This window comes from Esox lucius, chromosome 17, assembly GCF_011004845.1.
Source record: "Esox lucius isolate fEsoLuc1 chromosome 17, fEsoLuc1.pri, whole genome shotgun sequence".
Classification (NCBI taxonomy): domain Eukaryota; kingdom Metazoa; phylum Chordata; class Actinopteri; order Esociformes; family Esocidae; genus Esox; species Esox lucius.
The window spans coordinates 32,331,006-32,354,690 of NC_047585.1; the positions used below are offsets into that span (position 1 = coordinate 32,331,006).

At 40.6% G+C, this 23,685-nt stretch overlaps 1 protein-coding gene and 1 pseudogene across 2 annotated transcripts; both read right to left on the reverse strand.

The window, feature by feature from the left end:
* Nucleotides 1–10,457: 10,457 nt before the first annotated feature.
* Nucleotides 10,458–12,900, reverse strand: LOC105017103 (annotated as a pseudogene).
* Nucleotides 12,901–18,647: 5,747 nt separating this feature from the next.
* LOC105017062 (transmembrane protein 233) lies at nt 18,648–23,356 on the reverse strand. Of its 2 annotated transcripts, none has more exons than XM_029114183.2 (3): nt 22,809–23,356; nt 20,934–21,093; nt 18,648–20,674 (listed from the first exon to the last, which is right to left on the reverse strand). In XM_029114183.2, the coding sequence occupies exons 1-2, from the start codon at nt 23,013–23,015 to the stop codon at nt 20,935–20,937; spliced, it is 366 nt and encodes a 121-aa protein (XP_028970016.1). In that variant the 5' UTR covers nt 23,016–23,356; the 3' UTR covers nt 18,648–20,674; nt 20,934. The 2 variants fall into 2 exon arrangements, with proteins under 2 accessions (XP_028970016.1, XP_028970017.1); XM_029114184.1 differs by having other exon boundaries at nt 20,655–20,671.
* Nucleotides 23,357–23,685: the final 329 nt, after the last annotated feature.

Below are 23,685 nucleotides of genomic sequence, written 5' to 3' on the forward strand. Positions count from 1 at the left end.
TTTAATTTAACATATAGGATGGGTTCCCAAGTATTTCCAAGAATAAATAAAACATTGAGATCTTGCCTTAATGTAATCATGGTATGCAGTTTCTGATATTCACCAATACAGTCTATTTTTGGTCAGTGTATACATTATCTTTCCCCTCATTTCCAACTGAAGCATTCCTAAAGGACCCTCCAGTAACATTTGATTTTAACAGTGTAAACTGTCACTCAACTAATGGGTTTCAAAAGGACTTTCTCTTAATTAGTCATAGTAGCTTGTAGACGTGGGATGATCTCAGTTGTCATTTCCTTATTCTTCTCTTCACTGTCTATGAATCTGAGCTTCAACTACGCCAGATGTCCTCCTCCAATTCATTTGGAAAAGGAAGAATGGCAAGAGGAGACAAGGAATGACAGAAATAGGCCCACAATTTTGATTAATTCCAATTGGACACATTTAATTGGACACATAAGTAGAAATTGCAAATATTACTCAAGCTCAGAGACAGGCACACAAACTACTAACTCACGCCCTTGTGTTTTGACAACAGTAAGAGCCCGGTCAAAAAAGAACCTCCTTCATACACACACATACCCACACACACACGCCCACACACAGAGGAAAACATTTGACAACATCAGGCCACGTCTGGTTGACTCAGAGGACAGACAGAAGCATGCCAGCCGTCCTGAGGCAGAGGAACAATCCATCCGGATCAGCAGATGCCTCACACCTGGAGTCTTCCAGAGCCAATCGCAACAGCATGACTGGTTGTGGAATCCATCTGAGATGATTCTCCATCCCGAACAGCATGATTGGCTGTGGCATCCACCTGAGATTATTCTCATTTCCCAACAGCATGACTGGCTGTGGCATTCATCTGAGATGATTCTCATTTCCCAACAGCATGACTGGCTGTGGCATTCATCTGAGATGATTCTCATTTCCCAACAGCATGACTGGCTGTGGCATCCATCTGAGATGATTCTCATTTCCCAACAGCATGACTGGCTGTGGCATCCATCTGAGATGATTCTCAGTCCCAACAGCATGACTGGCTGTGGCATCCATCTGAGATGATTCTCAGTCCCAACAGCATGACTGGCTGTGGCATCCATCTGAGATGATTCTCAGTCCCAACAGCATGACTGGCTGTGGCATCCATCTGAGATGATTCTCAGTCCCAACAGCATGACTGGCTGTGGCATCCATCTGAGATGATTCTCAGTCCCAACAGCATGACTGGCTGTGGCATCCATCTGAGATGATTCTCAGTCCCAACAGCATGACTGGCTGTGGCATCCATCTGAGATGATTCTCATTTCCCAACAGCATGACTGGCTGTGGCATCCATCTGAGATGATTCTCAGTCCCAACAGCATGACTGGCTGTGGCATCCATCTGAGATGATTCTCAGTCCCAACAGTATGACTGTCTATGGAATCCATCTGAGATTATTCTCAATTCCAAAAGCATCACTGGCTGTGGCATCCATCTGAGATGATTCTCAATCCAAAGGTCTGAGTCACTGTCAGCTTGGGTCTTTTTAGTCTCCACTCAGTCATCACATTGCAATTTAAAGGCTGCATTCATACAGCAGGCTTAAATGAGTACATCAAGTCTACAAGACTCTTTGTTAACCATTGCCATCAGTAATTGCCATATAATGAATGCGTAGGTACTACATAACATGCATCTTTTTACACTTTACTCTGCATGCCCTTTTTCCGGTTGTTGCATGATGCTGGGGTTTCTAAATGCTCTTTATCAGCAAGTGAAATGCATGCTGGACTAATTTACACGTTTTGTACAATTAACTCAATTGTTGGATTGACCCAAAATACAATGCAAGTACAACTAAGGAGATAATAGGACTGTTCTATTCAGTGAATATGGAAAGGCACAATTCAGAATTCATTTTCAGCCTAGAACCAATAAACCTCTTGGTGTTGGATAGTTACAGGATAGGGATGGAGAAATGGACAAACTTCCATGTTCAGATGAAGCTATGGATAATCAAATCAAAATAATATCAAATAATAGGCTACTTTAATATTTTTAATTAAATGTATTTTTTTTTACAAAGGCACTGCTTAATGCTTATAAACTAATTTAGAAAATTGTCGTTTTTTGTATTTACATACAATTATAACGAGTCATTAACAACTATTCAGAAGCAACAATGGGTTTCATCATTCATTGAAATGTGAATAAAACAACTGTGAACTTGTCAGGTTGTACATTTAAAGCAAAAAAGGCAAAGGCTTTCTTCATGAGCCTATTCTCAGCCTGCTACACAGACTCTGGAAGAGTGAAATTACTGTACGATTTATAAATACAACAGCGAAGACTAAAATGCCATAATAAAAAAAGAGCACAATACCTCTTCAATGTAGATGTAGATGCGGAGCCTAAGTATTGTCGTGACAGGTGTCCGAATATTGCCAACAGTTCGTAACACAATACGTTGGCTCCAATCGGTTGCAGTGGTCTACCTACAGCCTTGCGCAGTGATGAAATGCTGTTAGCCTACTGGCAATCGCATGGTTTGTAACGCTGGGAAACGAGCAAGAACAACTAAATACTTCCGGTTCAAATCTGTAGTTAATCTTTCAGAATAAGATACTATGATGTACTAGCATGTTCATTTATTATTTTATTTTATTTAATCGTTATTTAACCAGATCTACTCAGAGCCCATTCTCATTTTCAATGACGACATTTACATAAAAATAACAATGGTAATACTAATAATAGAAAATGCAAATAAACAGTATATACGGGGGAATGTACAATACACTTACATAGAAATGCATACTTTATGTAAAGGAACATTGAAGGTGCATTTTGCTGAATTTTGCCTTATGATATCAGAAGATTTCCATAACATATCTGAAGTAATAGTGGGATTTTTGGGGGGCATTCAAAAGGGCATCTTTAAAGGCAGAATTTGTATTAGTCAACAGAAGGTGCACCAGTTTCTTTCTTCTTTTTCTTCTTTCTTCAACAGACGGTGCATCAGCTTCTTTGGCAAATGTAAAAGTGGCACCCTCCCTCTCTAGCATCGATCATCTCACCTCAAACGATCAATACCAGACAGTGGCAAGCAAATCCCTCAGTAAATTCTTGGTTACAAAACCTTCTACACAGGTCACTCAATTTCTGTGAGAAAACAAGCACTGAATAGTGAAGGAAATCATTATGATCTTTGACTCTTCCTGAACACGATGCAGAGAAAATAATTAAATGAAGGACCTGCTTAACAAAAGGGCACTTCTGTGTTCCAGAACCACCAAGTATATACCGGGAGGAGTACTTTTTCTCATTAAGCAGCTCTTTAAAGAATGGCCAGTCAGCTTAACAAAGACTGTTTCTCATAGTGGACACATATATTGGATTGTATACAATTCCCTGTACCTAGCAGCTCCAAAAAAACACACTGAACTAGATTAATGTATATAGTGGAAAATCTGAACCTAAGCCTGCCTAAACTAATCAACCTCACCCAATACTCATATTGGGTGAGAAATACTATTCTTCCTTGTTGTTACAGGTATCTAAGAGCATGTTGTAAAACAATCAACAAACTATGTATTCAAAGAGTGAATCTATACATACAAGTATGCATGTATGCAGAATATGCATTTCAGAGGATTTGCCATACTGTACAGGTCAAGGAATGAGCAGCAATGAACCTGTGGATATAATTTCATCATTAGTTTTGCTATTAAACAGACACTAGATGGTGTAACTGTTCATATTGCAATGTTGTGTTTTGACACTTTTTGGAAACTTTAGAATGTTTGTTTAGATGTTAGTGAAGCCTACTAAACGTTTAAGTGCAAACAATTTAATCCCATAATTTAATATTAGAACCTTTGACTGTGTAGTCATTGGAGGTGCTGCGAGTTGCTCTGAGGCCATGACCAAACTAACTTTCTGAGCAGGCCTTCACCAACAAAGGAATTCTAAACATTGATTGCATGTCACTTTTTCATCATAGTTGCAAACATTTCGAAACACTAAGTAGGGCAGCCCACATAACAATGTTTTATGTTTATATCTACTGTAACTAGCTACTGTTGTAAAGTTAGTTACTAGCTAGGCTAGTGAACATGAGTTTTCAAAAAAAAATTGCATTTATATCATCCTGCAAGCTACTGCAAAGTGCAAAGGGGATATAAAATGTTGCAGTGAAAACATGCTGACAGACAGGCAGACTCAGGGCTTGTCCTCTTGGCAGAGTGGAGAACCTTGTGAGCTTTCTCTTAGTCACAACAGAAGCCCCTATATTCACCAGCAACCCATTGCTTTTCATTACTGTGTAATACTTGAAGCTTTTTTCATGGGATGCATGTTTCCTCACATTGATTGATGTTAGCATTGCTTTGCTTAAATGTCCCAGTCTCCAGTGTCACGACTGTCACTCAGCTCCCCAATGGCCCCATCAGTACATTTCCACACTGTATCTTTGTTTGTTTGCGGAGAGGAGATGTATCATCACATGGTAACAACTCCCCGGGGGGGGGGGGGGGGCTCTGTGGTATGCCCCTTTATTAGTACTGTAAACAGTGTCTAGAATTTAATCATGTATTTTTGGACATTGCACCAGTCGCTCGTATCTGGGAAATTCCTGTTGAGGACGTGTGTCCCTTATGATGTCCATTGTGTAATCTGGATGGTTTGTTTCCACCACATTCGTCTGATGAGCCTCTAGCTGTTGCCCAATGGATGCACCGACACCTAATGAGATGAACTCCAGACAAAATGAGTGGAGGAAAACAGATTACAGGTCCACAAAGCAGGATTTAGACACTATAGTGACATAAATGCAGCAGAATTGTTTGACATAAACGCATACACCACCACAATTGGACCAACCCGGTACTCCTGGCATTGGGTACAACATGCAGGAAGAGTTGCAACCTGCATCCACAGTTATCCAACAAGAAACACAGTAAGCCACAGTTAGCCTACAAGAAACACAGTAAGCCACAGTTAGCCTACAAGAAACACAGTAAGCCACAGTTAGCCTACAAGAAACACAGTCAGCCGGTTTGCCTACATAACACAAAGTTAGCCACAGTTAGCCAACATGACACAGTTAGCCATATTTAGATATGGCAAGTATGCAATATACATAACAGTGTAAACTAGCAGCAATTGGTAGAATTATTGAATATTATAGAACTATATACAACTACGTAGTGAGAATTTAAGAAGAAAAATGTTTACACAGCAAAAATATAGCAAGAAGATAAAGAAATCATATAAATAACACTGTATATAGCCGCAGTTTAAAAAGAGTACTGTAAACTAGCAGCAATATTGGAAGTAGTATTGAATATTATAGATATGGTAAGTATGGCAGTAATATACATAAAAATGTAAACTAGCATGCATTTTGAAAGAGTAGGAAAGAGTAGGAAGACACACAACTAGCCACAGTTAACCTACAAGACACACAGTTAGCTACAGTTAGCCTACAAGACATGTTTTTTCCTGTCGTTTTATTTATGATGTTCAGAAATATTAAGTAGAGACTTGGGCTACATCCCCCTGAGGTTTACTCGAAGGCTTGGGAGCTTATCCAGCTGCATCTTAAACTGTCTTCCCAGCACAAAAATAATGAAAATAATTTTCTTGCTTTTCCCTCCCTTCAGATTGAACCTATGTTGATCCCAGTGCTGAGCCAAACATCCCATTTGGGGAAATCTGTATACATTACAAGAGAATGTGATGACATTACAGTATATTGTCTAGGAAGAAATTGTTTCCCACACATGCCTCACAGTATCTCTGCATCATTGCATTACTTTCAGCAGAGAGCTGTCCAGATTGGCTCAAAAAGATGTTCTCCTTGCAGGAAGTTTAGTTCAGTCTTGAATTCTCATTCCTCTTAGTGCATAGGTTTTGCCGCAAACTTTCTGGTTTAGCAAGAGGTTTTATAATAAAGAGAATGGCTTTGGAACAATGACAATGAGTTTTATAATAAAGAGAATGGCTTTGGAACGATGACAAGAAGTTTTATAATAAAGAGAATGGCTTTGGAACGATGACAATAAGTTTTATAATAAAGAGAATGGCTTTGGAACGATGACAATTGAAGCAAATCATTTACTCTCTCAAACATGCTGGGAGTTGCTGCGATAAGTGCCATAATTACACATTTAATATAAAATACTGTGATTGCAGAAAACAACAATTCATATATCTATATTCAGCTTCCTCATTAGCAATTGCTTAACAGGTTTAGGACTAGGTCATTAGCTCATGCTTTCTATTGGTTTTCTACATGCATAGATTTCAAGCAGGCCATGTTCAGGAGTAGAAATGGGCAGAACCCTTAGTTTTACCAACAACTCTGTGCTTGGGACTGCAACCAAATGGGAAAGTACATGCAATAGTCTGTATTGGAAATGTATTTAGAACATCTGCAGATTTTATTTTTCACTTTCATTCTGTACATTTTTGTGTTGATCAGTGGCAAAAACTCAATTTGGATTTCATACAATAAAATGTGAAAAGACCCAAGCGGGATGAATTTCAGATTTGCAGTCATATGAGTTGACTACAAATCTGAACTGAACTCCCTTTGCAAGGACTCAGTAGCCTATTGATTCTTGCACACCATGCACCTGCCAAACAAATATTTAAGGATGATTTTCACAGCTTTCAAAGCCTGCGGTCTGGAATTGAAAGGCAATCTAAGGTTGGTACAAACATGAAATAATGTTGATCTAATGGATGGTCAATCATTGTTTCCACAGATCTGTCTATGAATATGAGAAATGTTAGATTTCTCCAGTCACAGCTCATAGTGGTTTAACAGAAAAAGTACTGCTTTGTTGTTTTTGGAAAACCAGATTCTGCCTTTACACCTTCTGTCTAAGCCTTTCAGACTGAATAACAGTGGTAATAATGACATTTGTGAAGTCCTATAGATATAAATATATTTAAAAAATTGATATATTGTGCTTCGCACTGCATAAAAAAACAGAATTACAAATTGACATTTTGTTCTGTTTGATATTTTATTTTAAATCTCTGACATTCAAAATCAATTATTCAGTGACATTGGTTTTATCTTGGCATTTATTTGCAAGAAAATCTATTTTCTACATAAGTATTTATCCCTCTCACATGAATATATCAATATTTCATTAAATTTCAAGCAGAACAAAATTTAAATGTATCATTTGAAGTTCAGTATGAGAGAGGAGTAATGGAATCGATCAAGAATCACATGACAACTTAAAAAATATGACTCCTAGCTGGATAGCTGGCTTTGAAATATTATTGAAAAGAGACAGTAGGGTAAAGATATTAAAAAACAATTGCTGAAAGAGCTGTGATTTAAACACATGCGGCACCAGTAAACGTGAGAGGCAGCTGTTTAAACTGATGCAGAGATTCCTCAGTATATTCATTGATATGTTAGATATACCCAGAGAGAAAAATAGGCAGCAGCAAACAGTTATCAAAATCCTCCATCGTCTTTTATTAACCAAGTACAGCTAGGTACTTTTATTAACTACCATGACTGATTTGGTCCAGCCTTGCCCAATATAAACCTGAATGTTGCTTACCAAAATATATTGCTGCAGACCTTTAGAAAGATGTTGATGCCTATCTTTCTAGAAAAAAAGCCATTCCCATGATCCCTCAGGCTCCACTGAACCATAGTCTGAGCTATATTCCCGAAATAAAGAACATTTGGAACAATTACAACTTTTATTTTGAAGGGGCATTGGAGAGATCATGAACATATCTTTGCTAAGCCTTGCCAATTCTTGCTGGCAATATATTTGTCACCTGTTATGCCAGCAAATTTAAGGTACATCTAGATTTCACTTCAAAATAATGGTGTGCTTGTAAAAATAGTATATTAAACACAATATTTTTACATAATTAAACCTATTATAGAACATTTACTGAGATGCCTTATGATAGAAAATGTACTGAGATGGAGATGCAGTCAGAGTGTTGGCATACAAAGACCTCTTTAGAGTCGGTCTTCAAAAGTAAATTTTATTTGTGCCGTCAACTTCATTATTTAAAATGTCTGTGTGTTTGTGTTTGAAAGTGTGTGTGCGTGTTTTTGTGATAGTTAGTTCATAAAAACCATAGTCAAAATCCATGTCCTTCTTACTTCAGGTCTCCTAATCTAATAAATCCATCACTAACTACCTTAATTCAGCATTAAATGATTTCAGATGTACTCAAGTGTGTCTGCAATAGTGTCTCATAATACTTTGATGATGCATAACTGTGATGTTTATGTTGTCTTTAACCCTTTCCGAAGTTTTTGGTTAAATACCAAAACTATAGAGAGCATATACTGGTGATGTCAGATGGTTATGATGCAATTATTTCTGCCAGCTGACAAATAAGGCCATCTAACTTCATGTGCGGTTGTCTCTTAGTCTTGGCTGGTTACTTGTTACAGTCTTACAGTCAACAATATTCTCTACAAGTCAAGGCTGTTTCAGAGGAATTTGAATTTGCATGTTCTGGTGTCAACCCATTTGCATTATATAATTAGTTGTCAAAGAAGTAAACAGAGCTTTAATGAGAGTATCTCTGTGATTAACAGTACATCCGAGCCAACTGCGAGGCTAATCAGCTCATCTGTCCACAGTTCTATCAATCACGATCAGCCAGGACGGAGTCAGGTAGAACAAAACATGCACATATATTATGGGGTCTCGATGGGTATCACAACACGGCTTTGTTTAAAATTCAACCTCATTTTCAGGACTTTGAGGAGTGTTTCAAAGCATGGGTGCATAAAATAAACCGTGGCACGCTCTGTATTTTTTTAAATAAACATCCAGTCTGAGTTTACTGTACATAACACGTCCATCTCTTTTACATGTTTCACTAGCAGGAGGTTACCAAATACAAAATCCCATTATATCCCATATATCAGTGCTTCACCTGCAATGGAACGTCTGTGTACTCAGTATCTGTGCTATGTGGTTGTATCAAATAGCTTTTGTACAAGAAGGGCACATCCGCGACTTCCCACATTGCCCGCGTGCCGTTGTTGAGGAGCGCTCCAACGTCAACTGGCGACTCCGCGCTGGATTATGCCCCGTCCCTCCCCCCCTACGAAGCCTCAGGGAGCCTTGGGCCTTTCCACACTGCAGCATGGACCGGATGTTTCCTCTCTTTAAAGTGGCACATTGCAACTGTTTGATAGCAGAGGTAGTCTAGTTAGATGGACGTGGCATCGCGGGAAATACTTACCACGCTCCATCCGAGTGCCAGCGACTGCGCCTCGGTGCTGCGCTGTCAGTCCTTGACGAGCACATCAGTGCAGCCAATTAGGCTGATTGTTCGGTCCGGGGGAGACGGGAGGCTGGAGACCTCTCAGCCCGCCTTTGTTTTCTCGTGTTAATTGTCCCCTGTGAGAAAATCGGGGATCCGTGTCGGTATGTGTGTACGTGCATGTGTGTCCCTGAGATCCATCAGACGCTAATGGCCCTGACGTCTGCTGAGGTCCGGTTGCTCAACAACCATCATCTCAGAACACCTCCTGCTGTTCCAATGTCCCTCATCAACTCACGCCTGAACTCCGGGTGCATTCCCTCTGACGTCAAGAAGTCCAGAGCTGCTCGTCTTTTCACAAAATCTGCAGAAAGCCCTCTTTTATTGTGTTTGTCTGTGTACGAGCAGTGCCGTCGGATTGTGTGTCAGACACATTCGAAATCAGGCCTATTGTGAGATAAACAATGACACGCATTGTGTTGATATAAGGAGGAAACAACCTGTTTATACACATCTGGCATAATAACGGGGGAGGCTGAATCTGAAATATGTGCAATTTGATGAAGCCTCACGTTAAGTGCTGCCTGGGGTGGTTAGTCTGTTTATTCACTTGTGTCCGAGGCCCTCTGCTGGCCAAGACAGGACCATCTCTGTGTTGCACTCAAACTGTCAAGCTCCAGTGCAGAACACTCATCACTACTGGTGCTAGAGGAAGCCCTGATCCAAAGTCAGACTTCACGGTGTGTTCTTTGTTGCCTCGGCTTTGAGGGCAGAACTTACATTTCAAATGGTTGGCTTGCTCCGGGAGGACAATTGATCAGGTTCATCCCCATCCTAAACCTGAACTGTAACATCAACCCATACCTCTACCTCTACCAGCTTCACTGTGACGGCTGTGTGAACTTCCACTCTCATTTTTAAGTCAACAAATTTACTTAATTTGTGACTTCAAGGCAGATCTTCTTCCAGAACAAGATTCATGAGGTAAAACCACTCTCTTTGTAAGAAATGCTATTGACACCCTAATATACATGCATTATATGCAAGCTGCCAATGCATAGTACTCAATATTTTGGGTATATGTATGAAGACATACAAGACCAGTTTATGTTAATCAAAACATTGAGGAAATGTTTTCACCAAAATAACATATTTTCTAATGTATTCCCTGGTCTTCATTTGAAGAGCATAGTTACTTAGTTGTTCATCATAGTCTGAAAGAAAAACGAAATACAAACCCATTTAAAACAAAATTGACAAAAAAGTAAACAATTTCACATTTTCTGTCGATGTATTCTTTGCAAAAAAATCTGGACATTTGGAATTGACTGTCAACTGGAATTGACCTCCACCTTGTGCAGTGATGTGTGGTGATGTGTGCGTACCTCATTGATCCAGTCGTTTTAGTCAGAGACGCGGGCGAACACACTGGGCTTTTTGATGTAGTTGCAGCCATTGCCAGAGACAAAGCCAGCGATACCGTGCAACTCCCATACCCCCGCAGAGTTCTTACAGTTCAGTGGGCCACCGGAGTCACCCTGGAACGGAACACAAAACAAACCTTTCAAACACATCAACTCTGCCCCATAACTTTCATCTCCACTGTTTCAGCTGCATCTCTTGTAGCTGTTCTGCTCTTTTATCAGTTCAAAGCTGTTCTGTGTGAACGCAGACCAACTATGGGGAATTGTCTGCATCCAAAATGTGACCCTATTCCCTTCATATTGCACCTTTCGGGCCAGATCTTAGGAGGAGTGTGTGTGTGTGTGTGTCTGACTCACGTTGCAGCCTCCCCACAACTCTGTCCCCTCCAGCACAGACCATGGAGCTGCGGATAGACACGCCCCACCAGTCGCTCTGGGTGCATGTCTCATGATTCACCACAGGCATCAGGGCCTGCTGCAGGGGTCGAGGGCTCAATGTAATGCCCGCAAACACACACACACACACACGATTTTCACAGATGCAGACACAAACACACACAAACTCACATATATATACACACACACACAAACACACACAACACTGGTGATTCACTTGTCAGTCTTCCCCAGCCAGTGATGTAACAGGGGTAGTGATTGGACAGGATGGTTCTGGGGGCAGGGACACAGGCCAACTGAACCTGATCACTCAAGGTCACAATGTTCGGCCAGCTTGATCATGGCGATGTCATTTCTGGTTGTCAGAGAAACAAGATTATGAATGGATCAGAATACATTAGAAACACATTGATTTTCCTAGTTTATGGCCAATGGGTGCATTTAAGCTCAACATTTGGAATGCAGCTAAATGAAAGGAAAACGTTTTTTTTAACCAGTGTGTTAAAACTGTTTAATTCAGATATATTAAGCTATTTATAAAATAATATAGAAAAGTTTATAAAACTCCTCTTTCCTTATGAATCAAATATTTTGAAGTGTAAATGTAGTGTTAACTGAGTTCCCACAAGTCATTGAAAGCCATTAACCGACAGACAGCAGGACAGGGTTATAGTGTTTGTGTACGATGATTCCTTTTCTGGCCGGGAAGTAGGCTTTGGCGCTGGGCTCAGCCTCCGCCAGGTCGTATTTCCCCACAACAACACGATAATTCAGGTTCAGACTGTGTGGAGGAATAGTGAAAAACTACAGGCTTCCCGATTTCTCACAGTGGTCAAACCCAATGCAGCCTTTTCCCTGAGGGACAATTGTTCAGCGAGTGTTTTGTGCTATTTTATACCACTGGGTGTTGTGCAGGCTCACTCAATGCAGTGGGCAGCAGTCATTACCCAGCTGGTGGCGATGAGGGCTCCACCACAGGTGTGTCTGCAGTCACCATTCCTCCCATACTGCAGAGAGATCTGCAGAGACAGACGAGCCCAGGCATTCATTCACACATACACCTATGAAATTCTAATCTCACAACAGAATGGTTTATAGCCACTTTGCCATGGGGTTAAGACATTTTCTCCTTTTCAAGCATGTTTGCAACTCTACACATTTTGCTATTACCTAACTCCTTTACACGTCATTTCTGTGATCAGGTGAAATCATTTTTGTTTCAATGCAGCAGCAAAGGACACTGCACTGGAGCCCTGGGTAGGAGACTCGACATGCCTGAGAGAGTTGCTAAAGTGCGACTCCAGGAAATCCATGCCAATCAAACGTCCCCCACCCTGGATGACGCTGGCCAAAATGCACCCCCCCCCCGTGGGGCTAAAGGTCACACACTGTCCAGTGACCATCAAGTTTTGAACCTCTACTTGGGTGGACGCCTCAGCGATGTAATGCCTTATATCACTGCACCAGCTTGAATGCCATCCGGGTCTTCACATCCTTACCTGCCAAGGCCAGCTGTTGGGCCGGGCTTCCACTCCGTTGACCACCCGGGGGGTGTCAGGCTCAGTGGGTGGGGCTCCAAACCCATATGCTACAGAAGGGGAGTGACGTCCAGGATTTATATGCAGGTTTGAATGCCATATTTTGGCCTAAATTATCCCTGTTCATTTAGTAGCCTATAACATCCCCAGGCCGAGGCTAATTGCTGTGATGTGTCACTTATCATTGCCTTGCGGTGTGGCCTCGACATGACCAGTCATTGTGTTTTAATCTGATTGTCAAACGGTCACCTCGAGTGAGACACCTAATGGCTACCCGACATAATGAAGACAAAACACCAAACTACTGTCTGACAGTGCAGCAACACTCCCAGGGGGAGGCGTGGATGTGTCAGCCCATGTGTCAGCCCCTGCCATCCTCAGAAGACTTCAACAGCTCTACAACTGACAGGCAACACTGGAACGTTCAAGCCACTAGGCAGCTTCAAGATCAGTATGGACAGGCAACAGATAGCTAAAAATTACCTAAAAAGACTGCGAAAATGATTAAACAAATATGAACATGTACCAGTGATGATGAGAGGAAAGTGTGGAGAAAGGAAATGTGTCTTCCTTTATGATGTAACTGCTGATGCAAGTGGCAGAATGAATGATGAGTTCAGACAGAAATATCCAATATGCTGAAGTACAAGCAAATGCCTCCAAACTCACTGGACAATGCTTCATACCGCAAGACAACAAACTCCAACATACTGCCATAGAGCTAAAATATTTTCTTGGGCCAAAAAGTGGAATGTTCTCGACTGGTCAAGTCAACCTCCAGAATTTGTATCCAATTGAACATGACTTGAATTTGCTTTAGACAAGGCTTTGGGCTCCACTCATGTTTTATTAGAATTTTTATTAGCAACAAATCCTGCAAATATAATAATAAAATAATGCAAACACACCAATTGACATATGGCAGAGGATAAGTGTACATTCAACAATTTAGCCTTCTTTGAATAATTAGTCCAAAACTTTGATATTTAAAGAAATATTTTTATTTGGAATTCCCACCCCACCACTAATGGACACTATTGCTTCTAAGTGTTCTATCAGTGTAGTAGCCAACATTAAATCAAAATGATGTCTGAACCATGACTGAGAAGAGGAGGATTGTTATGGGTCCATTCATCTTTAATGTGGGTATTACCTTGTTGCATGCTAGTTGAGCTTATTGGAAGCAGTTTCATTGAATCTTCTAGGATACGTCCAGGAGGCATCTGTGTGTCTTTTATAGGCCTCTGCCAATTTACCCATTTGTCTTACCCTAAGATTTGCTGAGTTTTGGTTTCGCTATTGATTTATTTTATAAATACAGTGGGGCAAAAAAGTATTTAGTCAGCCACCAATTGTGCAAGTTCTCACACTTAAAAAGATGAGAGAGGCCTGTAATTTTCATCATAGGTACACTTCAACTATGAGAGACAAAATGAGAATTTCTTTCTCCAGAAAATCACATTGTAGGATTTTTTATGAATTTATTGGTAAATTCCTCAGTAAAATAAGTATTTGGTCACCTACAAACAAGCAAGATTTCTGGCTCTCACAGACCTGTAACTTCTTCTTTAAGAGGTTCCTCTGTCCTCCACTCGTTACCTGTATTAATGCCACCTGTTTGAACTTGTTATCAGTATAAATGACACCTGTACACAACCTCAAACAGTCACACTCCAAACTCCATTATGGCCAAGACCAAAGAGCTGTCAAAGAACACCAGAAACAGAATTGTAGACCTGCACCAGGCTGGGAAGACTGAATCTGCAATAGATAAGCAGCTTGGTTTGAAGAAATCAACTGTGGGAGCAATTATAAGAAAATGGAAGACATACAAGACCACTGATAATCCCCCTCGATCCGGAGCTCCACGCAAGATCTCACCCCGTGGGGTCAAAATGATCACAAGAACGGTGAGCAAAATTCCCAGAACCACACGGGGGGACCTGGTGAATGACCTGCAGAGAGCTGGGACCAAAGTAACAAAGGCTACCATCAGTAACAGTAACTATGCCGCCAGGGACTCAAATCCTGCAGTGCCAGACGTGTCCCCCTGCTTAAGCCAGTACATGTCCAGGCCTGTCTGAGGATTGCTAGAGAGCATTTGGATGGTCCAGAAGAGGATTGGGAGAATGTCATATGGTCAGATGAAACCAAAATATAACTTTTTGGTAAAAACTCAAGTCGTCGTGTTTGGAGGAGAAAGAATGCTGAGTTGCATCCAAAGAACACCATACCTACTGTGAAGCATGGGGGTGGAAACATCATGCTTTGGGGCTGAAAGAATGAATGGGGCCATGTATCGTGAGATTTTGAGTGAAAACCACCTTCCATCAGCAAGGGCATTGAAGATGAAACGTGGCTGGGTCTTGCAGCATGACAATGATCCCAAACACACCGACCGGGCAACGAAGAAGTGGCTTCGTAAGAAGCATTTCAAGGTCCTGGAGTGGCCTAGCCAGTCACCAGATCTCAACCCCATAGGAAATCTTTGGAGGGTGTTGCCCAGCGACAGCCCCAAAACATCACTGCTCTAGAGGAGATCTGCATGGAGGAATGGGCCAAAATACCAGCAACAGTGTGTGAAAACCTTGTGAAGACTTACAGAAAACTTCTGTCATTGCCAACAAAGGGTATATAACAAAGTATTGAGATGAACTTTTGTTATTGACCAAATACTTATTTTCCACCATAATTTAACAATAGATTCATTAAAAATCCTACAATGTGATTCTCTGGATATCTTTTCCTCATTTTGTCTCTCATAGTTGAAGAGTACCTATGATGAAAATTACAGGCCTCTCTCATCTTTTTAAGTGGGAGAACTTGCACAATTGGTGGCTGACTAAATACTTTTTTGCCCCACTGTAAGTTGTTTGCCTCTATTAAGTGTAGGTGGCTTTACCCCCTACTCAGAATCTGTTACCGTACCTGTTTATATAATATACCCTTTGGCCCTGTGTGCAGTGTTATTTAGACTTTTTAGTGGGGCTTGGTTTATAAGGAGGATGGGGGATTGTACAGCCCAGATCAGGATGTACAGTATACAGTATACTATATAGTATGTACTGAGTGTGTGTATATTTGAATAATTATTGTACAATTCCATTTTGCAGTTCCATATGTACAATGTCATTGACACTAACACAGCTACATGCATGTTGTTCAACTGCTAAGGTCTGTTTTGTGATGTTACAGGCGGCTCCTTGAAATGTTTGCTGTCCCCCAGGCATTAATTGCCAACTCCTGACACACCTGGGACCATAACTGTTAAATCCCTGGTATAAAACATTTTGAGGTAACATAATGCTAACTTACAGAAATCAATTCATGTTTACTTTGGTAAAAATGCTAAAAAGTCTTACCACTAGTGATGAGGGCTAAGACCAAAATGGTAAAAGTAATGTTGCTGCTGTCACGAGTCCTGGACAAACTCTGCCTTTATCCTGCTTTCTGTTTCTTGTGAGCTTCATCCAATTGGTGAACTGAGAAAATCCGGACCTCCTGTCAGAGCCAAATAGAGCAGAAGTTGTGAGAAACAGTGGTTGTGAGTTTTCTGTCATTATTGTTTTTGGCTGATGATCATGTTGGCCTACTCTGAAATGTTACTTGATCAGGCCAAAGGTGACCAAACGTAGTCTGAGAGTTTTAGAAGAATCTTGTCTTTGAATTGGAATCTTGGTTACAGACTGGACTGTATAAGAATGAATGGTTTTCAGTACAAATGTAAAAACATTTCTGCAGTTATTTTTCCACACAACAGTGATGTACGGTGTAGCTCTGGCCATAAAACATGTATTTACTTTATGCATTTAAAAAAAAAAATATATATATATATATATATATATAAAATAAGAACAATTATTACTTTTAATATAAATAATATTAAGATGTCATTATATTATTAATATACATATAATATAAATAAGTGTTTGATGATTAAGAAATACCTTTAAATGATTCTCTTTGATAAAATAAATTATTCAAATGTGGTAGTAATTGGTCTTACTTTCTGCAATGAATCAGGAATCAGCGTCAAAAGTGTTGGAGAGAAAGCCTGAAAAGTGTAGGAAGATAAAAATATTGAAGGTTAGCTAAATAGAAAATAAAGTAGTTCAGTATGAGAATACGTCTAAATACTTCAGTCGAGTGCTATATAGTTTATCACATTAATTATAAAGAAATACATCTATATACTATAATGTAATGTGACTAAACTTCAGTGGGGACAACCTTCAAGTGTGCTGTAAAACACCTGTCACCGATACAGTGGATTATGGACAGACTGCTAATACATAAAAGGTGCTTTAGATCTGTCATGAAACTATCTATAATTTGCACGTGTTAAGAAGTAGCATTAGCTTTGCTTCCCTGCTGTGCGCTATAATACTCAACGTCTCAAATCTCTTGGTGTTGATGTAGTACATGAGGTATTTAGCATTATTTCAAGCAATAGGTTTTATTATGTTTGAATTGTTTTCACTTGGTCTCCTCACTTAAAAAAATGCATGAACCAAATTATATACTTTAAATGTTTACTTTCGCTTCACTTTCAAAATGTGCACGGCTTATATTTCAAACTACCGTTAATCCTTAATGTCCTTGTACGAACAGTGGAAAAAGACATCCACCCTGCGGTACTCTGTTCTGAAATCACCATGGCCTTGATTCTTAAAGGGTTAACAACACCTGTTTCCTTCCCAGAGTTTGTGTATCCACATTGCAAATAGTTAACCACGGAGCAAAACCAATGAGACACCTGGGGGGAAAAGGAAATCAACACTTTCTAGGTATGAAATTCTAGGTATGTAATTTAAACGTTTTTATAGACATTTAGCATCATATTATCTTGGAGTGGATACGGCATGTCACAGTTCTAAGCACGGAGAGGAGAGCCAAAGTAAGTAATGAAGTCATGGTGGTTCAGTCCAAATTAACCACAACATAGCTCCCTGTCCGTCTGAGTTGCCCCTGGCACAGGAAACACGTCTGTGTATGGAGCAGCAGAACCATCTCAGGTTTCCCTGTTTACTGCCAGTTTCACATCACACCCAGGAGTTCAAAAGGAACATCAATCACACAAACTCATCTAAAAACAGTTTTTGTTTGGAGTGTCTGAGGTGTGTCCCTTTGTGATGTGGTGTTTAGCAGGAAGTAGGTTCAAGTTCCTTTCAAGCACTGAGCTCTGGGATATAGATTCTCTATCCTTAGGGGTTTAGACGGGGGTGACACTCGGAAGTAGGGGCGGGGTGGGGAGGGGAACTGTTCACCCGTGTGGAATTGTTTTGCCCCTTTTGATGTACATAAATATTTCATTTTAACCACTTATTAGAACAATGTGTTACCTGTCCAAAAGCATGTACATCTTCTAGCAACTTCTTTGACAGCACATTTTTGTTGCTGTTGTAATGAGGGTTAAACATATCAGCATGTCTGGGTAGATTTCTCTCTGTATTTCAGTGGATAGTAAAGCTACAGTGTCAAGAGCTTAACATTGTGAAGAGCTTTCTCTCTAGAGCTAAACATTCTGAGATCGAGTGTACGGTATCGGACTACAGTACAGATTGTATTATTTTATTTGAGTGTATTTTCATACATATCTTTTTACCGTTAAGAAATGTAAGCTTTAATTATTTTGGAACTATTTTATTACACACTAATTTATTACTTACAGTTTCTTGGTGTTGAGCTCAATGAAAGTCCCTTTTCCACAAATAAAAAAAAATCAAACATGCAACGGAAATTCTTCAGGCTGCAAGGTGGACCGCCAAAATGCAAATGAGGGATGTCTGATGCGTCCAGATTTCACTGGGATGAACCGCCCTACTTTCTACCGTTATCCTCAGTCTGGGTATTTTAATATTAGAAAGGGTGTCCCACAGGGGTTGATTTTAGGGCCTGTGCTATTTACTCTCCATATATTTGATATTATAAACTGTCTGCTTCCATTCCCGAATGCCGGTTAGCGAATAGCCACAATATATGAGACTGTATACCAAGCCCATGATATCACATTACTTTTCACCACTCTTATTGCTTTGGAAACCGGCACAGCTCTTAGCCATGGTACATTGGCCTTATACCACATTCTGTCATGCCTTATTGCTTAATTATACTTTAAACAAAATGCAGGGTTTTTTTGGAGCTTCAGTCAAACTTTATTGCTTTCCGGATAGTATTTGTTGAGCTAACCGTGCTTGTTCTGAATACAGCTAAAACCAAGTGTATGCTGTTTTCTCAAACACGTAAAGATATTGTTAATGATTTACACAGTGTTTTTCTCAAAGGAATAATTAATAACTTGTTTATTAGCAGGTAATTCCAGTGTAGAAGTTAGGCTCCTTCACGTTTATATACATGTAGCACTGGATAGTAGCTGTGTATGGGAAGTGTGTGTGTGTATTTATGTGTTTGTGTCATTGGTATGTGCATGTTTGTGTTATCTAGAGAGAGAGGTAGTGTGTGTGTGTGTGTGTGTTCGTGTGCCACTGAATCATTTACATTTTATTTGCCAATATGAACACCAAGAATATTGAAATCTTCGACCCTGTCCAGTTCAGCCTTGTCAGTGTGGATGGGGGCATTGTAACACCTCCCCTTTTTCTGTAAACCACCGTCCGCGCCTTGGTTTTTCTGACGTCAAAGGAGAGGTTGTTGTCCCGACTCCAATTTGACAGGTCCCACAGTGAACAGGCTTTACTGCTGTCGTCAGCAAACTTGATTATGGTGTTGGTGTCAAATGTGGTTGCACTGTACAGGAGGAGACAAACACGCATCCCTGAGAAGTCCCTGTGTGGAGCCCGGTGGCCTGGGTTGTTGCCTACCCACACCACCTGTGAGCGGCTGGTAAGGAAGTTCAGAATCCATCTGTGGAGGGAGGTATTTAGCTCCAGGGCCCTCAGCTTAGTGATGAGCTTGGAGGCTATTATATTGTTGACTTATTTCTACACAGCAGGAAAACAAGAAGCCATGGAGGGCCACACTTTTATTCCTTGAACTTTCTGAGATAAATTTTTTAAGTGTAGTGTTAATGCAATTGTTTTATTATTATTGTTAAATTGAATAGAAATGATTTGGAAAACTATCCTTGGGGAAATCATATTATTACAAGTGGAATAAAATACTTTTTTAACAGAATTTGAATTCTTTTTATTTCCGTTTGTTATGTTTTTTCTGCACTGGTGTAAGTGACAAATGTTCCCACAGATGATGTTCTGGTTTCTTAACAGGCAGTAACTGAGTCAGCTCTTGTTGCCATGTGACCTGCACTGAGCAGAACAGCAGGCTAGTGTGTCATACAGCCCAACACCAGCACACTGGGCAATCTGTCCCTATATTTAGCCAGCGATGGGTGATACTGTTACATATCAGACTACAGGATCCCTCCGACTCGGCAGATTGCAGCTAGGTGTAAGTGGACTGGTGGAGAGCCGTGGTTAATGGGAGTGGGAACAGAGAAAGCCCTCTGCGTTCAACCACAGCAGTCCACGACTAAATTGCAAACACTTCCCCGTGGCTGTGCCCATAAGCAAACATAAACCAGTTTTAATCATTTAAAAACAAATCTTTGTTGTGTTGCCATTCCGTGTCCTTGTTTTAAAAAGAACGCGGTCCTTCCTACATATTTGACAGACGTTAAGCAGAAAGCCAGAAGACCTCTATGGCAGCAAACACTCGGCTGATAGGCTACATGGTTGACATAACAGACATCAGAAGTGGCGGCATCCCCCCCCCCCTCCCCCCCAGCCCACACAGTGAGGACAGAAGCCTCTTTGGAGGGAGTTATGGCAGGTACTTGTGAGCATGGTGATGTGTGAGGTTTGTGTTGTAGGCATCATAGGAACCAAAGGCCAGTGTTTCACATGGAGCCGTTGGTATGGAGGGGTGTGCCACATGACAGAGGTGGGAGAGGTGATGTCCCTTTCTTCAGGGAGAACTATTGCCAAGTCTGGAGCCCCAGAAACCTCTTCATTGTCCATTCAGGAAGGTGTCCACAGGCCATGTCACTGATCATGATATTTCCTTGATTTTACTTTCTCCAGACTTTCTCCAGTTCTGCTGAAAATGTTTAAAAAAAAATTGAGGAATAAAACAACACTGAAGACACATACCCACATCTACATAACAGTTAATGCAAATTATATATATATTTGGTTGAATGCGTGTTTGAGAGTTTCTTTGTTAAATATTTCTATTTATGTGTACGAGTGGTTCAGTTTTAGCTCCCTCTTAAGTATTTTGAGTTCTAGTTGGAGCTCGGCAGGAATGACAGATGGGGTGGTTTTGGGAATGCCTGTCCAAGTCGATCATGTCATACCTCATGGGAGGGGATGCTTCATTACTGTGGTGATGTGAACGATGACCAATATGCCAATGATCACGAGGCCAATGAGGATGGAGGCCATGGCCACATGCAGTGCTTTCCGACCCAGCCGCTGTGAGCCATCATAGTCCCCCAGCTCATAACTCTTCCTGGACTGCATGAAGACAAGAACAAAACATCAATAAGGGTTCCTTAGTCAGGCACAGACGGTCCCTAAAAGCCGTTGCTTAACCATGACCAGTTCAAATATATTCATGAATCATACCCACCTCATACTGAAAAACAGCATTTACAAAAACGAGATCATATTTACATGTGATATTTAGATATGAATAAAGCCGACAGCAAATAGGAAAATGTGTGCGCTCACTATTTTAAGTCTCTCAGCAAATGAAGAAAAAACATATTTAACATCTGAGTCTAAATTTTATATATTTTCTTTCAGATAAATTAGATAAAGTGTTTGATTGTATTGCACTAGGCAAGCTCAGACCAACGCTGCTAACAATTTTTATATGAACCCAGGTCTGCAGAATATTTCTATGATTCTATGTTTCTGTGGGAGAGGAGGGAGGTGGAAGAGAGAGTATCCTTTGTCTAAGTAATGTGTTTGTGACTAGGTCATCGCTTTTGGACAGATTTGTCTGTGGGAATCTGTCAAGGCCCATAAAGAATTATTACAAGCAGCAGAAGTTCCTGGTTTGGGATTTTCATCTTTGATTATTTAGTTGTATTTTAATTGATAAAAAGGTGTGTTTTAAAGGAAGTTGTGAGTTTGGAATCCACTAGATTCCAACAACACGTACAAGTACAAATCTCAAATAAACTTTTTTGTGAAATAAGCAGTAACAATGGAATATAAAAAGATTTGCCTGGTAGTTTCCATTTGCGAAGGAGGAGGTAATGTGTCACTGCAATGACTCAACAGATTTGGGAGAGTTCTTTATTTATTTTTGGTTTTTCTCCATACTGCTACTTCAACCAGAAAGTCACCTGGTTCAGGCCACGTGAGGGCACGGTCACTAACCAAACAACCAAACATCTAGCTTGTGCAGGCACCCAATCCACCTAAGGGATTTGCTAAAGAGCGTTGTGAGCAGGAAAACCCAGCCAATGCCTCCAGCATCCCTCAAACACTGGGTGTCCCAGGCCACTCGTCAGCTAGAACGCCCAACGCTACATGGTGGTGTTCAGCTTGGTGCTAAAAGAAGAGATCGCTGGACCACCTTTACACAATGGTAGTATGCAAACATTTGTGGGACATTCCTACTTTCTAGGTAGCTGAGACCAGTGGGATCAACTGAGATAGTGTTTTGCAATGTTAATATGGGGGGAGTATGTTAGAGGGATATCTGTTCCTCTCATCAATGGGTGGCTTTTTTCCCCCAAATCACTGAGACACAGTGCATATAAACATACAGCCAAAACAAACACACACTCTATTACCATAAGACTCATTCCCATATTAGTAACAGAATAACTCTTAATTGATCACACACAAACATGTGCAAGCAACACGTGCACACACAGACACGTACACACAAACACACACACACCCACCATTTCATGAGAAAGTTCTGGTCCAGAGGTCCTTGCATGATAAGCAGGGTCTCATTACTCTATTTCATAACTTGTTTTACTGGAAACCCATAGAAAATAATAGAATCAACATATTCTATTATTTTCAACATAATCACGTATATATTTCTTATTCAGTATGTCATGAACATCGCTTTGAAAAAATATGCCTGCGCTTTCACAACTGATCGGATTGTCGAAAATACCCAAGTCAAGTTTCCCTGTGTAAATGCACCAATATTTGTCAGGGAGCAAAACATTTCCAATATGCCTGGGATGTCCCATACTCACCAGTATTGAGAAGACTAGGGCTACAATGTTGACAGGGTATGCTGGGCAAAAGCAGGTCAGGATAGTTAGCCACAGGTAATTCTGAAGGGGAGGTGGAGAAGGCTGTTCCCCCACATAACTCAGTCTGTCAAAGTCTGCGCTCCCATTGAGGGCACTCTTAACTCCCAGCCGTCCTTTTACCAGCTCCGTGGCCAGAGGATGGGCCATCGTATGAGGAACGGAAGATGTCAGGGGAGAGAGAAAAGAGCTAAGAGCAAGAAAGAACTGCTACAAAACATCCACTGAGGAAAACGGAAAGGACCAGAAATGATAAAGAAATCCAAGCAATTAAAAAATAATGGCCAAATGAGAGGTTCAACCAATTGTGGGATGGCCCATATTACTGGAAACAACACGCCAAAAGACAAAAAAAGGAGGGAAAGTCAGATTTGGGCAAAGGAAGGCAGGAGCAGAGTTGAGCAAGCTATGCAGGACTGTCCCAAACTGTCTGAAAGTCTGAGAAGGGGAGGTAGGAGGGATGAAGGCGTGACAACTGCAAGGAAACATTACCAACCCTCCACAGGCCAAAGAAAAAGGAGGAGAAGAGAGATCACAACTTGACCTCATTTTCTGTAGCTAACATTAATCTTCCCGTTACACACGCACGCATGCTCACACTCAGACACACTGACACACATATACACACATGCATATATATATATATATATATATATATATATATTTACCACTCAGAAGTTTGGGGTCACTTAGACATTCCCTTGTTTTCCATGAAAACATACATGAAATGAGTGTGAATAGGAAATATAGCAAACTGAATAGGAAGTACAGTCATTGACAAGGCACGAAATAATGATTAAGACAGTAAGTGTGTCTTTCA

What these genes read in the sequence shown, in the direction of transcription:
- LOC105017062 (XM_029114183.2), bottom strand. Translation starts at nt 23,015, where the DNA reads ATGGCCCATCCTCTGGCCACGGAGCTGGTAAAAGGACGGCTGGGAGTT. An exon ending in CCCTAGTCTTCTCAATACTG is followed by an intron (nt 21,094 to 22,808) that starts GTGAGTATGGGA and finishes GTCTTCATGCAG; the next exon opens with TCCAGGAAGAGTTATGAGCT.